The following is a 23,062-nucleotide window of genomic DNA, read 5'->3' on the forward strand; positions in this document are numbered from 1 at the left end:
CAAAATATGTACAAGGTCTAGATGAGGAAAACTACAAAACTCTGATGAAAGAAATCAAAGAACTAAATAAATGGAGAGATATTCTGTGTGCCTAGATAGGAAGACTCCAAATTGTCAAGATGTCAGTTCTTCCCAACGTGATCTACAGTTCAACAAATCTCAATCAAAATTCCAGCAAGTTATTTTGTGGATGTCAACAAGGTGATTCTAAAGTTTATATGATAAGGCAAAAGACCCAGAATAGCCAATATAATATTAAAGGAGAAGAACAAAGTCGGAAGACTGACATCACCCAACTTCAAAACATTACAAAGCAACAATAATTAAGACAGTGTGGTATTGACAAAAGAAAAGACAAACAGATCAATGGAACAGAATAGAAAGCCCATAAATAGACTCACATAAATATAGTCAACTGATTTTTGACAAAGCAGCAAATGGAATACAATGGAACAAAGATAGTCTTTTCAACAAACAATGCTGGAACAACTGGATATCCACATGCAAAAAAGTGAATCTAGATACAGATGTTACACTCCTCAAAAAAATTAACTCAAAATTGATCACAGACCTAAATTCAAAATGTAAAACTATAAGACTCATAAAAGATAACATAGGAGAAAATCTAGATGACCTTGGGCTTGATGACTTTTCAGATACAACACCAAAGGCACACGCCATGAGAGAAATAATTGATAACCTGGGATTCATTAAAATTAACTTCTGTTCTGTGAGAGACAGTGTCAAGAGAATGAGAAGACAAGCCACAGACTGAGAGAAAATATTTGCAAAAAACATATCTCATAAAGGAACGTTATCCAAAATATATGAAGAAGTCTTAAAACTCAACAACAAGAAAATGAACAACCTGATTAAAAAATGGGGCAAAGGCCTTCACAGGACACTAACCAAAGAAGACATACAGCTGGCAAATAAACATATGAAAATATACTTACCATACGTCATTAGAGAATTGCGAATTAAAACAACGAGATGTCATTACACACCTATTAGAATGACAAAAATCCAAAACACTGACAATACCAAATGCTGACATGGCTGTGGAACAACAGGAACTCTCATTCATTGTTGGCAGGAATGCAAAATGGTACAACCACTTTGGAAGACAGTTTGGCAGTTTCTTAAAAAACTAACCACACTAATCATAGAATCTAGCAACTGCATTCTCATGTATTTACCTAAATGAGTTGAAAACTTACGTCCATACAAAAACTTGCACACAGATGTTTACAGCAACCTTATTCATAACGGCCAAAACTTAGAAGCAACCAAGATGCCCTTCAGTAGGTGAATGGATAAATAAACTGTAGTACATCCAGAGAATGAAATATTATTTTGTGCTAAAAAGAAATGAGCTACCAAGCCATGAAAAGACATGGAGGAACCTTAAATGTGTATTACTAAGTAAAAGAAGGAAATGTGAAAATGCTACCTACTGTATGATTCCAACTATATGACATTTTGGAAAAGGCAAAATTATGGAGACAGCAAAAAATATCAGTGGTTGCCAGGGGTTGGGGAGAGGGAGACATGAATAGGCAGAGCAAAAAGGATTTTTAGGTCAGTGAAACTATTCTGTATGATAGTATAATGATGGATACAAGTCATTATACATTTGTCAAAACCCATAGAATGTAGAACACCAACAGTGAACCCTAGTGTAAACTACGGACTTTGGGTGATACTGATGTGTCAGTGTAGGCTCATTAATTACAACAAATGCACCATTCTGGTGCCAGATGTTATTGAAGGAGGTTGTGCACATATGGGGGTAAGATCTAACTAGATTACCACTCTGACCTGGATCCGATTTAGGATGCATGAGCACAATTCTCAAACTGGAAAAGTAGATCATGAACTGTTTTCATCTCCCCATAAATGTTACATGCTTTTATCACAGTCAAAATCTGAGTATACGAAATATCTAGGCAAATTCACAGAGACAGAAAGTAGATTAGAGGTTACCAGGGACTGGAGGGAGGAGGGGAATGGAAAGTTATTGCTTAATGTAGAGTTTCTATTTGGGGTGATACAAAATTTTGGAAATAGATAGTGATGAATTTGTACAGCATTGTGGATGTAATTAATACCACTTAGTTGTACACTTAAAAATGGCAAATTTTAAGTTATATATATTTTACCACAGTAAATAAAACATTTTTGACCATATGTGGTCAAAAATCCATAACTTATTCAAAATTAATTAATAAGAATTATAGTTAATTTAGAATTGTATTTCCTTCACAGGAAAGAGTTCACTAATTCACTAGTTCACTAATTATATCATCACCAATGTGATATAAATATGCAAAGTTGTTCCTTTTCAGAAGGGAAATTTAGAAAACTTGAAATATGACTGAAGAAAAACAGAAAAAAAATCAAAACAAACTGCTTACTTTAATTGGTTCAGGCTGCATCACAGGTGCAGGCATAGCAATGGCACTTGGAGCATAAACCTGGTGATATGTTGCTTGAACTCCATGATCAGAATAAGGCTAATACAAAAAGAAGGAAAAAAAAAGGTATTGTACTTCACTTATTAATTTTTGAAGGAAGAATTTTTTTTAGAATTTTTCTTCTTTGACTTAATTTTTATATGCTTTCAATTGACAGAATGTTAGCAACAATACAGATTGACAGGCAAATCAGAAGAAGCATTTGGTATCCTCTCTTAGAAGAAGATTGGGTCAGGGATTAGCTTGGTAGAGCGAACAGCTGATTTGAGAAATGGTTCAGAACTAGTTAGTGAAGGAGTCTAAGATGAAGCATTCTTACATATAAAAAAGGGGAAGAGATGTGAATAAACCAAAGAAAATATAAGATGTGCAGCTTCAATGAGGGTCTTGAACAAATACTTTTAGAAAAGAAAAAGAAATAAATGTTAAGATGAGGTAATTATAGATAAATTACTTTGAGACTAATACATACCTCTGCAATTGAAGTTTCCATCAGAGACAGTGGAGGAGGAACACATCCACCATCTTGTGCAATTTCCATTGGTTGATAAATAACCTCAGAAGGTTGGAGGTATAAGAACGGAGCAGAAGAGGCAGGAGACTAAAACATAAAACCATATTTCTAATTCAGATATGACTAGTTATTTCAATTAAACAAATGATTACCCAACAAATGAGAGAAATATTTGTTTCATATTTTCCTAAAGTTATTTTTCAGGGATAGCACAGAATTATCTTAGCAAGAAACTAGGATCTCTGGGTCGTTATAAATTCCAGTTGTGTAGATGTCATGAAAGAACTTTATCACTGGTAAGTACTAAAAGTTCTTAGTGCTTCCGAACCTCATATATAAATTCAGATAACAATTATATTGAGATCACTGTTAAAGGTTGTAATAATATAACCTATGGTATATTGCATATATATCTATTCTCAGCTTTGTGACTTCCCATGGAAGTGGGAAATGTCATTAAACAATATGTTTGGTGATATACTATTTGTTATCAAAAGTTGGGAGATGGAATACTCATTTAGGAGCATAAATCAAACTGAAGCAAAATCTGAAGTAAAGCTAGAACAATGCTAAATTTTTCCAATAATACTAATAGTAAAAATAATTTTTCATGTTTATATAGCACTCACTTATTTATAAAATGTTTTCATTTACATGATCTCATTTGATCTTCACAAAAATCATGTGAGGAAACTTACAAAGGTATAGTATCATTATTTCCATTTTACAAATGAGGAAGCTGAGAAATGTAATGATTAAATGAACCAAAGGTATCACAGTTAATAAACAGAAGAGGAAGGTCTCAAATCTAGTTCTCCTGACTTTAATATTCATGCAGTCTTCACAAAAACACAATAAAAAAAAGCTAATATTTACCTGAGGAACACCCCACTGCCACTGTCCTGGTAGACATTGTGCAGGGGCCTAAAATGAAAAAAAAAAAAGAAAAAAAAAGAACCCACCCAGATTATAAACAAGGGTTAAATCTGGTTATCTATATGCAAAAAGTTGAAGTTGGACCCCTATACCTCAAACCATATACAAAAATAACTCAAAATGCATCAAAGACCTAAATGTAAGGGCTAAAGCTATATAACTCTTAGAAGAAAACATAGGTGTAAATCTTTGTGAATTAGGTAATTTTTAAAATTATGACATCAAAAGCACAAGCAACAAAGTAACAAAAGAAAAAAGAGAAAGTTGGACATTAAAATTAAAAACTTTTGTGCTGCAAAGGACACCATCAAAGAAGTGAAAATAAACCCAGGATGGGAGAAAATATTTACAAATTACATATCTGATAAGGGACTTGTATCTAGAATATATAAAGAACTCTTATAACTCAATAATAAAAAGACAAGTAACCCAATTTAAAAATGGGTAAGGGATATGAATAGACATTTATCCAAAGAAGATATATAAAAAAGGCTAATAAGCATATGAAAAGATAATCAATATTATGGAAACCAAAACTACAATGTGATACCACTTCACATCCACTAGGATGGCTATAATCAGAAAGGTAGATGATGAGTGTTGGCAAGGATGTGGAGAAATTAGAACCCTCATAAACTGCTGGTAGGAGTGTAAAATGGTGCAGCCTTTTTGGAAAACAGTAAGACATGTCCTCAAAAGGTTAAACATAGAGATATCATATGACTCAGCAATTCCACTCCTACCTAGGAGGAGTGGACCTAAGAGAAATGAAAATATGTCCACACAAAAACTTGTATGTGAATGTTCATAGCAGAATTATTTATAACAGCCCAAAAGTGGAAACAACCCAAATTTCCATCATCTGATGAATGGATAAACAAAATGTGATATACACATCCATACAATGGAATACTATTCAGCCATAAAAAGGAGTGAAGTACTGATACACGCCACCACATGGATAAACCTTGAAAACATTATGCTAAGTGAAAGAATCCAGTCACGAAAGACCACATAACGTAGATTCCATTTATATGAAATGTCCAGAATAAGCAAATCTATGAAGACAGAAAGTAGATTACTGGTTGCCTAGGGCTGGGGGCGGGGGAAATAGGAATGACTGCTACTGGATAAGGTGTTTTGTTTTGTTTTGTTTTTTTGTGGAATGATTAAAATATTCTAAAACTGACTGTGCTGTGGTTGCACAACTCTGTGAATTTAGTAAAAACCACTCTACTGTACATTTTAAACAGGTGAATTGTGTGCTATGTGAATTATATCTAAATAAAGCTATTATTGTAAAAAAAGAAGGTCAAATTATTTAAGGTACTTATTGTAAGATGCCAATATAAAAGATAGACTTTTTATTTCTTAAATTAGTTTTATTATTTAATAATGTTTTATTCTTTACTTACTTCCCATTTTTAACAAAGTCTTTTTTCATTACTAAAGTCAAAGAACCAAAAACAAAAACAAGACCCACGGATCTACCATCTAAACCAAGTCACTGCTAATTTAGTGCTGACCACTTCAACTGCTAGTGGATAACATCACTGTATTATACTAATGAATAAGATAATGTGACATCTATATTCTGTATACTATACCATGCAAAAAGGGAGGATAATGTATAATCTCTTAAGACAATATTTTAATTAAAAATCTGAAATAAAATGATGTATACATAGATTTGTCAGATAAATGAAAATACTATCTATTTATGAAGTGAGAAATATGAAGGAGATAAATACTGATAAACCATGCCATTACCTGATTTGACTAACAAAAACTGATAAAGCTACCAATCTTAGAATTTGTAAAACGAAAGAGCAAGGTAAGAGTCTTATCAAAGTGGCAAGTTTAAGGGCGGAATGATGATGAATATATATAACTGGAAAGAAATATGTGAAGTGAAATTATTTCTTATATTACAAAATATTATGATGTTATAAACTGGTACCAAAATCTTTCCTGAGTATACCTAGGTAACATACTTTCAATTTTATAATTTATTTCAAGCAGAAAACCAGAGTCAAAGTGTAAATTTAAATTGCACAGAAACTTTTCAGGATAAATCTGGTATGTCAAGTGAGCTACAGCTGTGAATAATCAATTAATGAAGGAGGAGCTGGACTCCACAGAGCATAACTAGAAAGCAACCTTATTCTTTCTCACCCTTGCCACTTTAAAAGCACTGGGTTGAGCTGTTCTTCCTTGACCCTGGATAGAAAATTACGACGCATCACTTTATGGGGTGTGACAGATTTCAAATGCCAACTCTAGTTAGGCACTTTACTAGATTCTTTGGTGATCTCCCTGCTGAAAACTTCTGACTGCAATTCTAGCCCTTGATTCTAGAAGTCTACTTCACACAGGTTCTTTCTTTACTGGGGTCACCCTAAAGTTTTTTGGAATGAGTCTTTTCTGTGAGGTTCACATCTTGCTATTAGGAAACATAAACCTATGCTTGCTGTAAATAGAAGTTCAACACATTCCCACTGTAGCCTTCTCTCCTGGCTCTGCTTTCATAGACTACGCTAGCTTCTTCTTTGGATTTTTTTAGGAGAGGTCAGGTCCAAGTGGTACCATCTCACAAATTTCACAAGATAAAAATATTAAGCTCAGTCATTTTCCGAAGTCCTCTTCACTTGGTTAAGGAGAAGAGGAAATGCCATAGCACTCTGACAACGCTCTTTTTCAAGAAAGCCTCGTTACCAATCTCCCTCATCAAGCTCAACCTCCTCTCACATGTGCTAAAGGCGAGCAATGAGCTAAGGGTCCCCAAACTGGTTTCACAAGTTTGGCTTGCCATGTTAAATGGTCTGGTATCTGATGTTCTGTCTTTGGGGCCTCTGTTGAAATTCTGAAGCAGCTTAGGAAAAGTCATGCTACACACATATTTATTTATTTGTTTGTTTGTGAGGAAGATCAGCCCTGAGCTAACATCCGTGCTAATCCTCCTCATTTTGCTGAGGAAGACTGGCTCTGAACTAACATCTATTGCCAATCCTCCTCCTTTCTTTTTCCCCCAAAGCCCCAGTAGATAGTTGTATGTCATAGTTGCACATCCTTCTAGTTTCTGTATGTGGGACATGGCCTCAGCATGGCCGGAGAAGCGGTGCGTTGGTGCGCACCTGGGATCCAAACCCGGGCCACCAGTAGTGGAGCGCGCGCACTTAACCGCTAAGCCACGGGGCTGGCCCGCTACATACATATTTTAAATAAATACCATTAAGTTACTTCCACTTTTAGTATGTGAAGGAAACACTTTAGACAGTTTTATATTTAGCACGGTAATAGAATTTAAAAATAACTGATCTCCGCAAAACCCAGTCTGATACTATAAAGAATTCTAATAACTGTAACATTTCATGTGGGTCTATTTTTGTGTGTGTGTGTGAGGAAGATTAGCCCTGAGCTAACATCTGTTGCCAATCCTCCTCTTTTTGCTGAGGAAGATTAGCCCTGAGCTAACATCTGTGCCCATCTTCCTCTACTTTATATGTGGGACACCTGCCACAGCATGGCTTGACAAGTGGTGGGTAGGTTTGCGCCCAGGATTCGAACCTGCCAACCCCAGGCTGCTGAAGTGGAGCGTGCGAACTCAACCATTATGACACTGGGCTGGCCCCTCATGTGGGTCTATTTTAAAAGGTCAAAAAGAATAAAAAAAGAAACAGAAATAAATTCTCCTCTACTATTCCAGAGGTATGAGAGAATGTGATTTTATTTTTGAATGCTATAGACCAGAGGTTGGCAAACTTTCTGTAAAGGGCCAGAAGGTAAATATTTTAAGCTTTGCAGGCCATAGTATCTCTGTTGCAACTACTCAATCCTGCCATTGCAGCACAAAAGCAGCCATAGACAATATGTAAACAAATATGGCTGTGTTCCAATTACACTTTATTTACAAAAACCAAAATCGTCTGGCATTATAGTTAACTTATCCCCAGTCTCCCATAAGAATTAATGAAGAAGAGTGCTGGTTAACTAAGAGAGGCTGTTATAATATAAACCACAATATATTACTATTTTCATATACATTATATTAAATATAATAACAAGAAACTGACATAATGTTAACGGTAACAATAAAAATCAGCCTGTGGTCCAATATCGGTATCTTACTTTGGGAATTACTTCTAAAGACTTTTTAGATTAAATATTAGCCAGGGGAGCAAAACTGACCTCATTAAATTTGGCAAAAGGAAGCAAACAATCCACCTTCCCATGTGACGCTGTTAAGTTCCCTCATAAAAAAAAAAAAACACTGCTATCAAGGCTTAACTATTTCTTTTTAATTACAAAAGTATTTGATGAGAAAGAACAGAATGAAAGTTACCCAAAAAAGGACTGAAAGTATCAAAGAGGATTTTCATTGTAATTTAATGTTTACCTGGTAGTGATATGCAGGCTGCTGATAAACAGGCTGAGCTACCATCACAGGGGAACTAGATACTGAACGTGACTATAAGAGGAAAGGAAAATAGAAAAATTATTTTAGGCAAAATTCTTTAAAATAGTTTATAATAAAATTTATCTTCAATTGTTTCCTAAACCCAGTCAACTTATGGTTTATGATTGGAAATGTCATTTTTCCACCTCTTTATATTATCAACTCCACTTCAGTCTATCAAAATCAACACAACATTCCTACTTCCATGTGGTTTCATTTCCACAGTAATGCTAAAAAACAACCATCAGAAAAGTTGCTTTTAGTCCAAAGATTATGAAAATATAGTTCTAAGAAAATATTTAGAGGAAAACGGCAGCTAGACTTACAGTGACACTGCCTATTTTCATTGTAGAGACCAGCAGTAGATAATGTTTACATAGCATTTAGAATGAATGAATAACCGTATCTGATTTTGCCACTAAAAATCTAGTAAATTAAAGGGTTGGCATATCGCAGAGAAAATGGAGCTCTTACAAACTTTTAGCTGAAGTATAAACTGGTACACACTGGGAGGGTCTTTGGCAACTCCTAGTTGCCAAAGTCAAAGATGCGTCTACTCTATGAATGTGAAATTCTACTTATACACATATATCGCAGCCTAGACCAAGGTAGGGGAACATAAAAATTTTCCAGTGGTACATGGGCAGGAATAGGTTTAAGAGTATTAATTTTCAGAGCCTAAATTTCCTGTGTCCTCCTTCCTGATTTGATCTGTCTGAGAACGTGTCTATGTACTATGGATTCTTCTTTTCAAAACTGCCCTTTCACAATTACCCTTTTCCTTCATTATGAAAAGCACACTTCTCTCTCATTCTGATCTTGCTATAATGCTTGGTTCTGGAACGTAAAAACCAACAGGGCATCAAACAAACAGACAATGCAAGAAGGCAATGCCCTTGAGAAACAGGAGAGCAAAGCAAAAAGAGCTTGTATAGGAAATATTAAAGGGGAGATGGTACCTTATTTCATCCAGGAAGCAAAATAAATTACATCATGGTTACAGGGATATACGTTAACTCATTTATTTGAACTTAAAGCCAGAATTTTCTAAGAGAAACTAAGTTTTATTTGATTGATTAGTTTTATTTGGTTTACTAGTTTTGTTAACTGAGTTACAGAGCAGACATTTTCCAGTCTTTTTTTTTTTGGTGAGGAAGATTGGTCCTGAGCTAACATCTATTGCCAATCTTCTTCTTTTTGCTTGAGGAAGATTGGCCCTGAGCTAACATCTATGCCAATCTTCTTCTATTTTGTATATGGGACACCACCACAGCATGGCTTGATAAGTGGTGCCTAGGTCTGCCTCTGGGATCTGAACCTGTGAACCCTGGGCCACCAAAGTGGAGCACATGAACTCAACCACTATGCCACCACACCGGCCCCTACTCTTTTTTTTCTATTGAGATATAATTGACATATAACATTATATTAGTTTCAGGTGTACAACACAATGATTCAATACATGCATATATTGTGAAATGATAACCATAATAAGTCTAGTTAACATCCATCCACACATAGGACATTTTCTATTCTTAAACGAAATCTATAGCTATGAAGTTTTATAAAAATATATCTAAAGCAAATCTACAATATATAATATGTCTAAACTATTTAAAATTATGATAAATTTCATATATCAATTTAAAAACGAGTGAGAGTATTCATAATTTTTCATAAAAATTTTAGAGACTATATAAACAAACTTTGAAGACCACTGTCCTAGACAAACTCGCACACAATACATACAAGATTTGGATGTTCATTGTAGTCTTGATTGCAGAACAAACGTAAAATGTCCTTAAATAGGGGAATATACACTCATACGATGGAATCTTATACAATATTAAAATAAGTGAACTAGATATACTAGGATCAACACGGTTTACTCTCAAAAACATAACATTCAATAGAAAAACCAGATTATTTATATAACATTTAAAAACCACCCAAAGCAATACCATATATTGTTTAAGGATACCTACATTTGTAGTAAAAACATATAAAATGGACAGGGAAGATATTCTGGTTACCTCTGAGGAGGAAAAGAGGGTAAAGAGAATGGGGGCAGGGAGATTTTATCTGAATTTATCATATTTTATTCCCCCTATTAAAAGAACTTAAATATGGCAAAATGTTAACATCTACTAAATTTGAGCGGTGGCTACATGATAGTTATATTATTATTTGTACTTGTCTGTGGTTGAAATATTTCAGAAATAAAATAATATTTTAAAATAATATGATAGTAATAGATGGAAACTCTTCTAAAATGAAATTACTTACAGGCCATGGTGGTAGGACAGAAGTTACCTCTGGAGTATGAAAATAAGCAACACCATTATGATAAGTGTAGGGATATCCAGTTGAAGTTGTTAGATACATTGTTCCAGCTGCTGGCATTATACTGGAACCTAAAAGCAAAGATTAAATAATAATAATTGAAATGTTCAATTTAATTTTTCAAAATGTAATTTCTGAACACCGGAAAATGTTTGTCTTAACACACCTATATAGCTACAGTAAAAATTCAATGTTACAAATTCTTTAAAAAAAATTCCATATGTTAAAGTATCTTTGAAGTATATACAGTCATGCATCACTCAACAACAGGGATATGTTCTGAGAAATGCGTCATTAGCTGATTTCACTGTTGTGGGAACATCAGAGTGTACTTACACAAACCTAGATGGTACAGCCTACTACACACTTAGGCTATATGGTACTAATCTTACGGGACCACCGTCATATATGCTGTCTGTCATTGATTGAAACATCGTTATGTGGCGCATGACTATATTTTCAACTCACTACCTTAGAGCTTTTATTAGCCTAAGGTGAATAAAACAAAAAGAAACAAGTTTAATAAGGATTATTAAAAATTCACCAATTCAGATTTTAATACCAGTATAATGAAACACAAAGCTTAACAATTTAGATTATCACCAAAGTCATTATTTTTACAAATATAAATTATATACAATTTAGAGTTACCTGAAGACTATATAGTGAAGTTCCTAAGACCTTAGTAAGACCTATTTGTAAAAGGCCAAAGATGGTGGAGGCAATGAAGTTGGAGAAGGTTCTACTTTGCTGAAGACATTTTGGTTCCACTCTACAAATTCTTTAGATCTACTATCAGCAAACATTCATTCATGCCATGACTCTCTTTTATCCTCTATTCTCCCTTTGCTACAACTGCTGCATTATAAACACGACCACAACTCTTCACGTGGCTCGTTTTGGGTCCCCATCTCTTTTCCCAGGTTAAGTTATATATACCCCTCCCCCCAAAATAAAAAAATAATATTGTTATTTGTCAGGATGACTTTAAAAATTTATATTAGCCAAGTTAGATTAAGTACTCGACCAGCAAGGTTATATAAATTACTGGAAATGGCAATCCTCCTTCCACTGTACCAGTGCTTCTCAAAATTTAACACACTTTAGAATCACCTGGACAGTTTATTAGAATACAAATTCCAGGGCCCCATCTCCAGAGATTTTGATTCAGTAAGTCTGGGATAGGCCTGAGGATTTGCTGGCTGCAAACCACACTGTAAGCAGTACTGGCCTAGCACTTTAGGTAGCACTACCACTTCTCAGCTTTTATATTTTCAAAGCATTTCATCTAGTATTGTTACTGCTTATTTTAGTGGTTTTTAATCCAATCCTTTTGAGAATCTGATGAAAGCCACAGACCCTCTCCTCAGAAACATACACATTCAAACAAAATTTTGTACATAATTCAGGAGGTTCATGGATTTCCCTCCAACGATCATCAAGGAACCAAAGGTTTATCTGTTAAATAAATAAATTTTGAGTGAGCACAATTACATGGCATTGAACTAGGCTCTGGTGATACAGCTAAAAAAGAAAAGAAAAAATTGGACATGCCATGGTCTCTATCTTCATAGAAATTAGGTTCTGCTGGGGAAGACAGTCATTAGCTAATTACACAATTAACTAATTAAATACAATTTTGATAAATACACAGAGGTAGTATGGGGTATTATACTGGCTAGTATAGGGTACTATGCTGTACATTTCAATTACATATATATAGAGAGATTTTAATAAATAGTTAAGTGTCAAGGTACCTAATTTAATAAATGGAAAGACTGAGAAAAAAAGAAGAATAGAGTTAAAAGCATCACTGAAATTTGAGGAAGGCACATAACTTAGCCAATTCCTAAAGCTTTAAGGGATTGTTCACTCTGATAATTATGACTTATGTGGTTGGATTATAGTACATACTGTGCACAGTTTCTGAGATTGGTTCTATATTTTCACTTTTAGTATTTTTACTCTAATTTTAAATTACTTTCCTAATTAGAAAATTTTCTAATTAGTAAATCTTAATTACTTTTAATTACTTTTGAAATTTTAAATTATATTTTTACCAGATTTTTCCTTTAAAGATATAACTATATGGAATATATATAAGCATTACTATTTATGTAAATTTTTCCCTAGCCCCCCCCAAATCTAATATGTATTAATTTGTGATAAGGAATATTCATTTGACCACCAACTTTGCTAATAATTTTATTAAATGAAAGAAAGCTAATATTTTAGTAAAGTTCTATAAAAAGTCTAGTATTTCAAAAAAGAACCATGCAAAAATATTGAAAGAAAGATACGTTAGTTCTCAATACATACGAGGGATCCCTACTTGTTGTTTTCTTATTGCTGGACCAATGTTCAGTTTCTTATCCTTATAATTAAGTTTTTCAGCCTAAAATAAGAAAAAATAAATTTATTATTTTGGCACTATTTTTAATAAAACCAATAAGGAAAAACTAGTGAAAAACAATTTTTAAATTCAGACTATAACATCCTTTGAAAGCAGCAAGGCCTAGTGGAAAGGGCAAAGTATTTGTATTTAAATAGATCTGGATCTTAGTTCCAATGCTATGACCCTAACTCCTCATCGGGAATAGTCAATCCTCTATTCATGGATCCTGTATTTGGGAATTAGCCTATTCACTAAAATTTATTTGTAACCTCCAAATCAATACTCATTGGCAATTTAGTGGTTATTAGTGGACATGAGTGGAGAGGTGAAAAATATGAGTTGACTGCATTATTCACAAAAGCCAAGATTTGGAAGCAACCTAAGTGCCTATCAATGGATGAATGGATAAAGAAGATGTGGTATATATATACAACGGAATACTACTCAGCCATAAAAAAGACAAAATCTTGCCATTTGCAACAACATGGATGGACTTTGAGGGTATTATGCTAAGTGAAATAAGTTAGACAGAGAAAGGCAAATACCTTATGACTTCACTCATATGTGGAAGATAAACAAATAAATAAACACATAGATACAGAGAACAGACTGGCGGTCACCAAAGGGAAAGGAGGTGGGCGGAGGGTGAAAGGGGTGAAGGGGCACATGTGTACAGTGACAGCTGGCAACTAGACTTTTGGTGATGAACATGATGCAGTCTATACAGAAGTTGAAATATAATTATGTACACCTGAAATTTATATAATCTTATAAAGCAGTGTTACCTCAGTTAAAAAAAAAAAGAGTTTATTGACACACACGGTCTCAGCTGAGGTCAAACAAGGCTGTCTTCTTGTTTCAGCTCCTGTACTGTAAACAAGTGTCCCCTTTCATGTTCTATTTAGTGCCATGTTTTTCACATTTTTGTGTTTTACGTTGGTGATTTTGTTATTTAAAATAGCCCTCAAGCATAGTGCTGACGTGCTGGCTAGTGTTTCTAAGGGCAAGAAGACTGTCATGTGCCTTATGCAGAAAATATGTGTTAGATGGGCTTAATTCAGGCACGAGTTATTGTGCTGTTGGCCATGAAGTCAATGTTAATGAAACAACAATATACATTAGATACGACGTCTTTCAACAGAAACACACATAAAACAAAGTTATGTATTGATTGATTGATGAAAATATTGTGACCAGAAGCTTGCAGGAACCTAGTCCTGTATTTCTTCTTGGAGCAGCACTTGAATATTTGCTAATTCAGTGTTTGCGGTGACTTTACAGAACACAACTACTATGAATAATGAGAATCGACTGCATGTAATTTAATAATATGTAATTCAAATTCTATTTTTTCCTAAAAAAATTAAATGTTACGTTCATCAAATTTAAAGTTATTACACTGAACTGCAGGCTATAGATTTTTTTCTATGAATGCTCTTAGTTTATATAGTTTTTCATAGTAGTGAAATAATCTCAGATAACCTCACTCTAGGAATTCATATTTGTAGTGTTTTTAGGAATCCAAAGTGCTATTAACACTTCAGAAAAGATACATCCCCAAGTTATTAGTATAAGCAAATAAAGGGAAAAATTATATCACAACTTCACAACCATACTCATGTAACGATTTGGAATTTTTCTGCAGATAAAGTTACTCTTTAATTCTATTTTTTTGGAGACCAATGTCAATCTTAAGATGCAAATAAGTTAAAAAATTTCCTTTTTAGCAATTGATCCTTGCACTGGAACCCTACTATTAAAATAAATACCTTAAAGGATTAGTTTCAAAGAAAGAAGTTCCGAAAATGAAGTTAAATACACCAAAAGATCTTACCTCTTGTAAAATTTTTTGTGCATCTTCTTGTGTTTCAAAAGTGACGAAACCATACCTAAGTAAATGTATTAAATATTTTCTTAGGACATTATATTAGCATTATACAAAGATTTAAAAAATTTTTGTTTTTTAAGAATGGGCCACTGTAGGATTGAGCCTTTTTCTATGGTGCACCAGCATGCAAAACTTAGGAGAATCATTCACAACTTAACACTGTCACCTCCTCTTAGAGTCAGGGGACTGAAATTAAAAAAAAAGAGGGATTTCAAAACGTTTTCAGATCTGGGCTGTTACGCAGGAAAGCATGAGAGATTCATGTTCTGACTTACAAATTAGGATGCAATGAATTTCAGTCTAGAGCAATAATCTCCTTTTAAGATAAAAAACTGGCTTAAATAGGAAATCAAAGTAGAAAAAAACTTTAAAAATTTAAACACAATATTTTTAGATTGGTAAATGAGTTTACAGACATATTATTTACTATTATTAGCACATATAAACTGATAATGTAATTATTAGTATATTTTCCAAACAAAATCAATTAAAAATATATATAACCCAGACTTTATATCTGCTTTTTATATATAATTGTTACTTTCAGAGTATAATTCACATAATGTTCAAGAAACAAATACACGACGTATGCCATGTCCAAAAAGCCAAAATAGGTAGACGAAAAGAAACAAAAGAAATAAAAGGTATATTCCCCCCAAAGTTTAACTTCTTTTTAGTTAAGGAAACTCTTTTGAGTAGTACTAAATATCTTGACTACTATTTTCTTCAGTTCAATTACTGTATTATATATAAAATTTGTTTTTCTAACAAAGGAATTTTTCTTTTTCTATTTGCCCAAACATTAAACAAGGGTTAAGAAAATATTTATACACTAAATTTTTTGGTAGAACACATACACCACCCAGGGGAAAAGGCAAGAAATACAGTTTACATTTCTATGGATATTTTTCAATGATAAAAAATGGATATTACCAAGATATTGCAAATTTTATTAGCCAAACCAAAGAGGTACAATCTCACTTCATCCTAATACTGTTTGTCAGTCTGAGGAAGTATCTCATTTCTTTAAAAATAACCTCTCCGTAGGATCCCATCTCTTCCAAAGTGCCCCCTTGTCACACTTACATGTTGTTTCCTACTAATATAATTTTTTATCCACCTCATTGGTCTCTTCCCTTATGCCTATAAATATGCATGTCTTGCCTCTCTTTCACGAAAACAAACACAATTCTTTATTGATCTCCACTGCCTTACCATTTTATTTTCTTTAAATCTGCAGTCAAACTTCTTAAGTGAGTACACCATGTAAACTACCTTTTTCTTGTCTGAAATTTGGCGTTTGTATACACCAATCCACCAAAACATTTCTACGGTCATTAGACATTTCTAGACAAATCCTACTGCTTCCTTCTCAATTTTAATTCTCCTTGATTCAGCAATTAAAAATCATTCTCATTAGAATTATATTTCCCAAATTAGTCCACTAATTAGGTCTCTGAGGCACAATCTACAGACATTCCTCTGTGTCAGCTTTTTTCAAATAAAGCTCTCTAGTCTAAAGTAGGTATACAATTCCAAAAGTATCTGATTCCTTCAGCTTCTGGTTCCTTAGCTACTGGACATTAGCGACTCAACATTAAATGCTTGCTACCTAACACTGAATGGTCCCTCAGCCCATGCAAGAATAACTTCCCAACAAATTAAGGAATATTATTGTGTCCCCCTCCCTCCAAAATACATACATACACACATACACACATACACACACACACGAAATAGGAGATCAAAAGGTAGGAAGAAAGAAGAGGGTATGAAATTCTCTTTTTAAAAAATGGAATCAAAGTAAGTTAGCATACAAAACCTAGTAATCCAATAAAAATACACCTGTTAATTCTACATACTATCTATAGTGATACTAACCCTTTGGACACTCCAGCTCTGTCATTTACAATCTTCACTTCTTTTACAGACCCATACTGGGAAAAAAATTTTCTTAAATCATTTTCATTTGTCTAATGGCATAAAAAGAGAACATAAAAAATTTTTTGTAGTTGATATAAGTTGAAACAACTCTCATGCTTGTTTTGGAGGCAGAAAATTTATAAATAAATAATAATATGGATATAAGAATGCCTCTCATCATAAAGACAGGGCATGAAACCAACAGGTTATTAAAATCAATATAAATACTTCACTTTATGCAGTAACTATGTTGTTAAATTATCACATATCAATAAAAAAAACTTGAAGCAGAATTGTTTAAAACTACAAAGAAAGCTTACTGTTTAAAGGAATTCTTATTCTCTAGTTGGCCAGTTTTTAAAAAAATAATGTGAATTAGGCATGGCTATAACTAAAGTAAGGGCATATTACGATTGGTCCTTGCGGCTTACAGAAGCCCAGACATGGCAGTGCAATTAGGTTATGTTGGCCTACACCAGTCACTCTATTTTAATCAGCATTGTCTCCAGAAGAGTAAGGTCTTAGGAAAATAACATATTTCCAAAAGTACTTGAACTCAATTTGTGATAACAATGAAGCAGCTACAAGATTTAAAGTTTTTAGTTGCTTTATCTGTACTTGATATACATTTCAGCTAAATACAGACATTATGATAACATTCAAAATAAAAATTTGAGTCATAATTAGACTATAACGTACAAGATGTCTACAAAGATAGTTTTGGCATATCTGGTTTTAATTGAAATAGTCTCATAATAGACTCATAACACCTTTTCCTAGAGTACTCACACTAAATTCATTGTAATTTCATTTTCTGGTTCAACTGTAACTGCCTCCAAGAGGAACTCTAAATATCCCTAGAAAAAAATTTTCTTCATATACATAGGAAAAGACATGCCTAACAGTAGAGCTACACCTCTTGAGTTCCTCACTACTTATATACACTATTGGTTTTTAGTTTGTAACTAAAGCCTGTTAAACTAGATGATGACAAATACTGAGTTAATCTAAGAATAACCGAATGCCTCTTATTTCAATAAACACAAAATGGAATCAATGCCAGGATAAGGATTTCTATTAGAGATCTGAAAACAAATTAATTCAAAACATTGTCTGGCAGAAGAATCACTAGCTCAGTTTTGCAGCTCCACTTCTTCATTGAAAGGTAAGGAACAGAAAGTCAAGATGATTAAATATTATGAGGGATGGGCTGTAAACTTCTAAAAGGAAGAGTTTTAAAAAGTTTGAGACTGCTTGCTCCTACAATAAACTATTTCCTTGCTGGCATTTATCTGTGGTTTTGGAAAAGGTATAAGAAAGGGAACCCTAACAGTTACCTTAAAGCTATGACTGCACTGTAACAATGGTCTCCCAAAGTTCATATCATAGCAGATAGGCTCCAGTAACCTAGAATAACCTAGCCATACAAATGTTTACATTTATTGATGATTTATTTAAAAAATACACTAAGCTACAGCAATACAAATAAATTCTGAACAAGAATACTTAACTTGAATATTTATGCTCAGCCATTAATATTTTCCATAGAAACAGAAAATCTTTTTAAAAATAAGCATTTCATAATAAATCATTTCTATTTTTAGTAAACCAATCACATACTTGCTTAAGACTCATTATTTTGACAACACTAAGTGTAACATTTCTCTTGAGCAGGAAAAAAGTAATTCCATCCAAATTGTGACAGACTGATTATAGTGAAATGGTGAGTTATAAATGTCAAATATCATACCCTAATGGCACAAGGATTTTTTTCCTAATTAAGAAAGACAGCTCTCTCCGTAATTTCTAATATGTAATAGGGAAGCTTGGAAATCCTTCTATATATCCACTTGGAAGTAAGGGTAATCCATTTAAAGTGTTCAGGCTTGCCTTTCCTATAGGTGTAGCGTGCTGCAGGCATCTCACAAACTATGCCTCTCTGAAAGGGAAATGGCTGATTACATTATTTAAATATATTACTGCTAAGATTCTTTATTCTAAAAATAACATAGGCCTTTTTTGGTGATCAATTCTAAATTAGGCGCTACAAAGCAATTTGCAAAAGATGGAAGTCTAGGGGGTTACTCAGGAATCTGAGATAAAAGTTGCAAGAAAGAAACAAGAACTAGAAGGATGTGTCACTATGACATACAACTATCTACTGGGGCTTTGGGGAAGAAAAAAAGGAGGAGGACTGGCAATAGATGTTAGCTCAGGGCCGGTCTTCCTCAGCAAAAAGAGGAGGATTAGCACGGATGTTAGCTCAGGGCTGATCTCCCTCACAAAAAAAAAAAAAAAAGAAACAAGATTTTACAGGACTAAGTTTCAGGTGTGTTTTTTTTAACTGAGTCTTCTTTTGAAAATTGTAATCACTCATTATTTGGACTATTGGAGTACTGTGTAAGAAAGTATAATTAGTGTGGCATGGGAAATAAGGTATACGGAGTTATGGGTCAGAAAACTAGGATTCTAGTCTTCACTCTGTCACTAAGTAGCTAGGCGCCTACAGACAAGACAATGAGCCTCAATTTCCTTGTATGTGAAATGGGACAATTATGTATGCTCTATTTAACCTCCATTGTTGTTGAAAAGATTCTCGATATTAAGACAATTTGAAACCTACTAATCATTATGCAAATAGCAAATATGTTATTATTTTTATAGTTGCACAAAGAAACAATTTCTGAGAAATAAAATAACTTCTAATGCAAAAAATACACTATGTTACATGCATAAATAGGTACCTTAAAGTCAATTCCTCCTACAAAGATGCGATTAGGGATCACTGTTCCATATCTTGGGGCACTTGTTGGGTTATTCAAAGGCACAGGTGACACAGGATTAGGGGATGGAGATAATGAATCTGTTTGCGTCTGATTTGATGTTTGCTGTAAAATAAAACTCTTTTAAACTTTTAGCACTGGGTATAAGTTTTGATGCAGGCTGAAAAGAAATATTTTTCAAAAAGATGAATCATTTAGACAAATGCAATATTTTAGACTTTAATTTTATTCTAATATTATGAAAATTATAATTAGAGCTAATAACTTGTGGGGAAACAAATATGGGAAATGTAGAATCTACTACAGAGAAAATCTTAAATGTCAAATATATTATTTAAATATACTTATGTTAACTATTATTAAATATACTACTTAAATATTATAAATATTAAGGAGGACTATTAAATTCAAAAAGAAGTTTGAGAAAGACAAAAGCAGCCCTGGACAGCTAAGAGCTGGCCTGGCACAACCAACTAGCTCCTGATGTTGTTGGGAGTTGGCTTGGAACTCACAGCGAGGCTGTGGTGGTCTCTCATGAACACAACACCAACATCAGGCAAGGCTACTCTGTGACTGTGATGCATCAAGACAAAAAACAAGACCACTCCATAATCATGTCTGAACACTGACAAAAACAAAAGCACTGTCCAAACCACAAGAATAACCAAATATCCTCTATCCTGGCTGATATGAGGGATTGCTCCTTCTTTATCAATAACAGCTTTAGCCTAGATCTATTTTTCTTGCCTTCTAGATAAGAATTAACATACCCAATCACAGAATTACTCCCACTTCCTGACAACATGAATTTCAGAGAAAAGCCCTTCTTCCTTAAACCCTCTCTAAAAAAGGGCTTAACACGAGCCTAAAATCTATAATAAATTTTTTCTAACACTCTCTTACTGAGAGGCTCCATGGTGTATATTCTTCCTTGTTGCAACAATTCAACAGACCCAACTTGATCAAACTACAGATGTGTTCCGGGTGGTCTCTGGCTAAAGGGCATTGACAAGTTAACAAACTCTGATGTTCAAGTTCACTGTTTTTCAGCTCTAAAGTCAAATTTTTAAATGCACTTGTCAATTTGAAGATCGGACTGATTTTGTAAAAACAAATTATACTCCTTTAATTCATAGGTATAAATTTTTATACCAAAGAATTGAGCTCATAGTACATATTCACTGTTTACAATTTTAAGGACCTAATTTAGATTTTAATAAGTATATATTAACATATAAGCCTTTACACAAGGGCAAGATAGTAGACTCTTAAGGTACATCTGGAAAAAAACAAGACTTGGCGAAAAGAATTTTGAAGAGAATCTAATTCAAGAACTTGCTAATTATTTTCCTTCCAGGAACACTAAACAGACTTCTGAGGCAGTCTAACATACTAAATGAGTGCTTCACAAAGTCTGAAGTTCATAATTTCAATTATCTGAGAAACAAATACATGAAAAGGAATTTCCAACTTAGGTAACAGAGTTGTTCTTTTTCACATTTGTTCTCACCTTTCACTTCACTGGCCAGTAAAGCCATAATCCCTAAATTAATCTCTGCAAGATGTACAGAGAAATGACTAGGCCAGTGGCGACTATGGGGCTACAGGTTGGACTTAGGGGCTCTATTCCATACCTAGCATTAAGGGGGAAAAACACTCCCTAATAAGGGAGTTCATAAAAACATCCACGAAACCACAGAAAAGTCATCACATTTAATAATTGCTATGTTGTAGTTTCCAAGTAAAGAAATTGGGAATCCAATCTTAACAGCATCCTCTCTGGGCATTTGGAGGTAATCTCTAACTTCTGTCACTTTACATGTAGGACATAGTGCCCAGAATGGTTGATCCTGGGACGATTAGTCTTATTTTTCAACCCTGGATTTGTACTGCTAGAGGCAACAGAACAGCTCTGGTAGTTATAATCTTGTCTCTGCCTGCTTTCCCAGAAAATGTAGAAATTACCTATTTGCAAAATTAAAAAAAAATCAGTCTTCATGAAATTTTCTTCTAAAAAAAATGAGTTCAATAGATGAACTCATTTGTTCTCAAATTTGTTTAAATAAAAGTCAACTTCATTATTTTTCATTGAGAGAGGGATGACGTGACCGGAAGTGAAGGAGTGCTTTATTTCCAGTCTTGAGAAACTAGTTAAACGATACTGAGAAAAGAAAAATATCAACTTTTTACATCCAATTCACTTCATTCTCATGTTTCTAAAGCTCCTGCTCTATTGTGGGTTCCAACTGTTTTATTTTTCTCCTTACCACTTATCACTTTCCAACATACTATGTAATTTACTTATGTTAATTGTTTGTCTCTATAGAGTAATGTTCATGAGAAAAGGGATTTTGCCTGTTTTATCGCTGCAGCATCTAAGCAGCGACGGCAGATAGCAGGTGCCCAATACATATCTGCTGAACGAATGAAGAAACGAATGAATCATTTCCTCCTGCTCACGATATGCCAAGCATTAGGCAGCGGGCTGAAGAACAACAGGAACAACCTCGAAAGTATTTAATGTTAGCAGTAACAAGACTCAGGTAGAGCCAACACCTAAGGCCCTCGGAGGTTAGCGATGCACTAAGTTAAACAATAAAGCAAGCCTCACATTCCACTGGCAATAACTCTGCAAATGTATGAAAAGCACCCAGGCAGGTGCTGTTATTGGGTCAGAATTAAGCGTCCTTAGCTCAGTAAAACTTCTAGCCCTAAAGAGTTTATTAAAAATTTCCACCAAAGTAATGTCCCTCTCTGCCTCCTCTCCTTGAGGGTTAACCTCGAAGTCTATCGTCTACTTCGCCGGCGAGAACAACGGCAAGAGGGCGGGCTAACCGTCGTGGTCACAGCCTCGGCGCTCCTTCCCCTCCGCGGCCACCAAGTTGAGGCGCTGGTGGAAATGGCCGCGGCGACAACTTCCTCCGGCTCCCTCAGGTCATCATGAACTTGGGCACTGACATGAGGATCCACCCCCTCCCCACCAAAGTGCGGGAGGGAAAAGAAGGCTAGCCAGCGAGAAATTTTGCCCCGCGAACCCGCCAGCACCAGCGTCGGGAACCCTCAACCGCACCGACCCGACGTCGGCCTTGTGCGAAGCCAACCCCGCGGCGCTCGTGTGGTGCGCGCTGATTGGCTGCCGGCGGCGCGGGGCGGGGCGCGGCGGCACGCTGCCGTGGCCCTTCGGGCCTGCTCGGCCTCCCGCCCCTCCCCCCCCCCCCCCCCCCCCCCCGGCCCCGACCAGCTCGGCGCGCACCCGGTGGTGGAGTGTGCGGTCCGACCTGGGCCACAGGTGGTCCCTCCAGGTCCCTCAGGCCTTCCGGTCCCCACTGACCAGTAGGGGAGAGGGG

At 34.8% G+C, this 23,062-nt stretch overlaps 1 protein-coding gene across 2 annotated transcripts in view; it reads right to left on the reverse strand.

Moving 5' to 3' along the window:
- BOLL (boule homolog, RNA binding protein) overlaps positions 1-23,062 on the reverse strand; it is a 62,765-nt gene that overhangs the window by 39,106 nt on the left and 597 nt on the right. For both annotated transcript variants that reach the window (XM_058549513.1, XM_058549512.1), the window contains exons 2-10: positions 19,677-19,820; positions 16,891-16,982; positions 14,956-15,010; positions 13,046-13,121; positions 10,670-10,797; positions 8,324-8,395; positions 3,868-3,915; positions 2,950-3,078; positions 2,418-2,516 (exon numbers count right to left, since the gene is read on the reverse strand). In XM_058549513.1, coding sequence (XP_058405496.1) covers positions 2,418-2,516; positions 2,950-3,078; positions 3,868-3,915; positions 8,324-8,395; positions 10,670-10,797; positions 13,046-13,121; positions 14,956-15,010; positions 16,891-16,982; positions 19,677-19,820 — 843 coding nt within the window. The remainder of the gene's footprint in view (positions 1-2,417; positions 2,517-2,949; positions 3,079-3,867; positions 3,916-8,323; positions 8,396-10,669; positions 10,798-13,045; positions 13,122-14,955; positions 15,011-16,890; positions 16,983-19,676; positions 19,821-23,062) is intronic.

This window comes from Diceros bicornis, chromosome 10 (assembly GCF_020826845.1).
Source record: "Diceros bicornis minor isolate mBicDic1 chromosome 10, mDicBic1.mat.cur, whole genome shotgun sequence".
Lineage (NCBI taxonomy): Eukaryota > Metazoa > Chordata > Mammalia > Perissodactyla > Rhinocerotidae > Diceros > Diceros bicornis.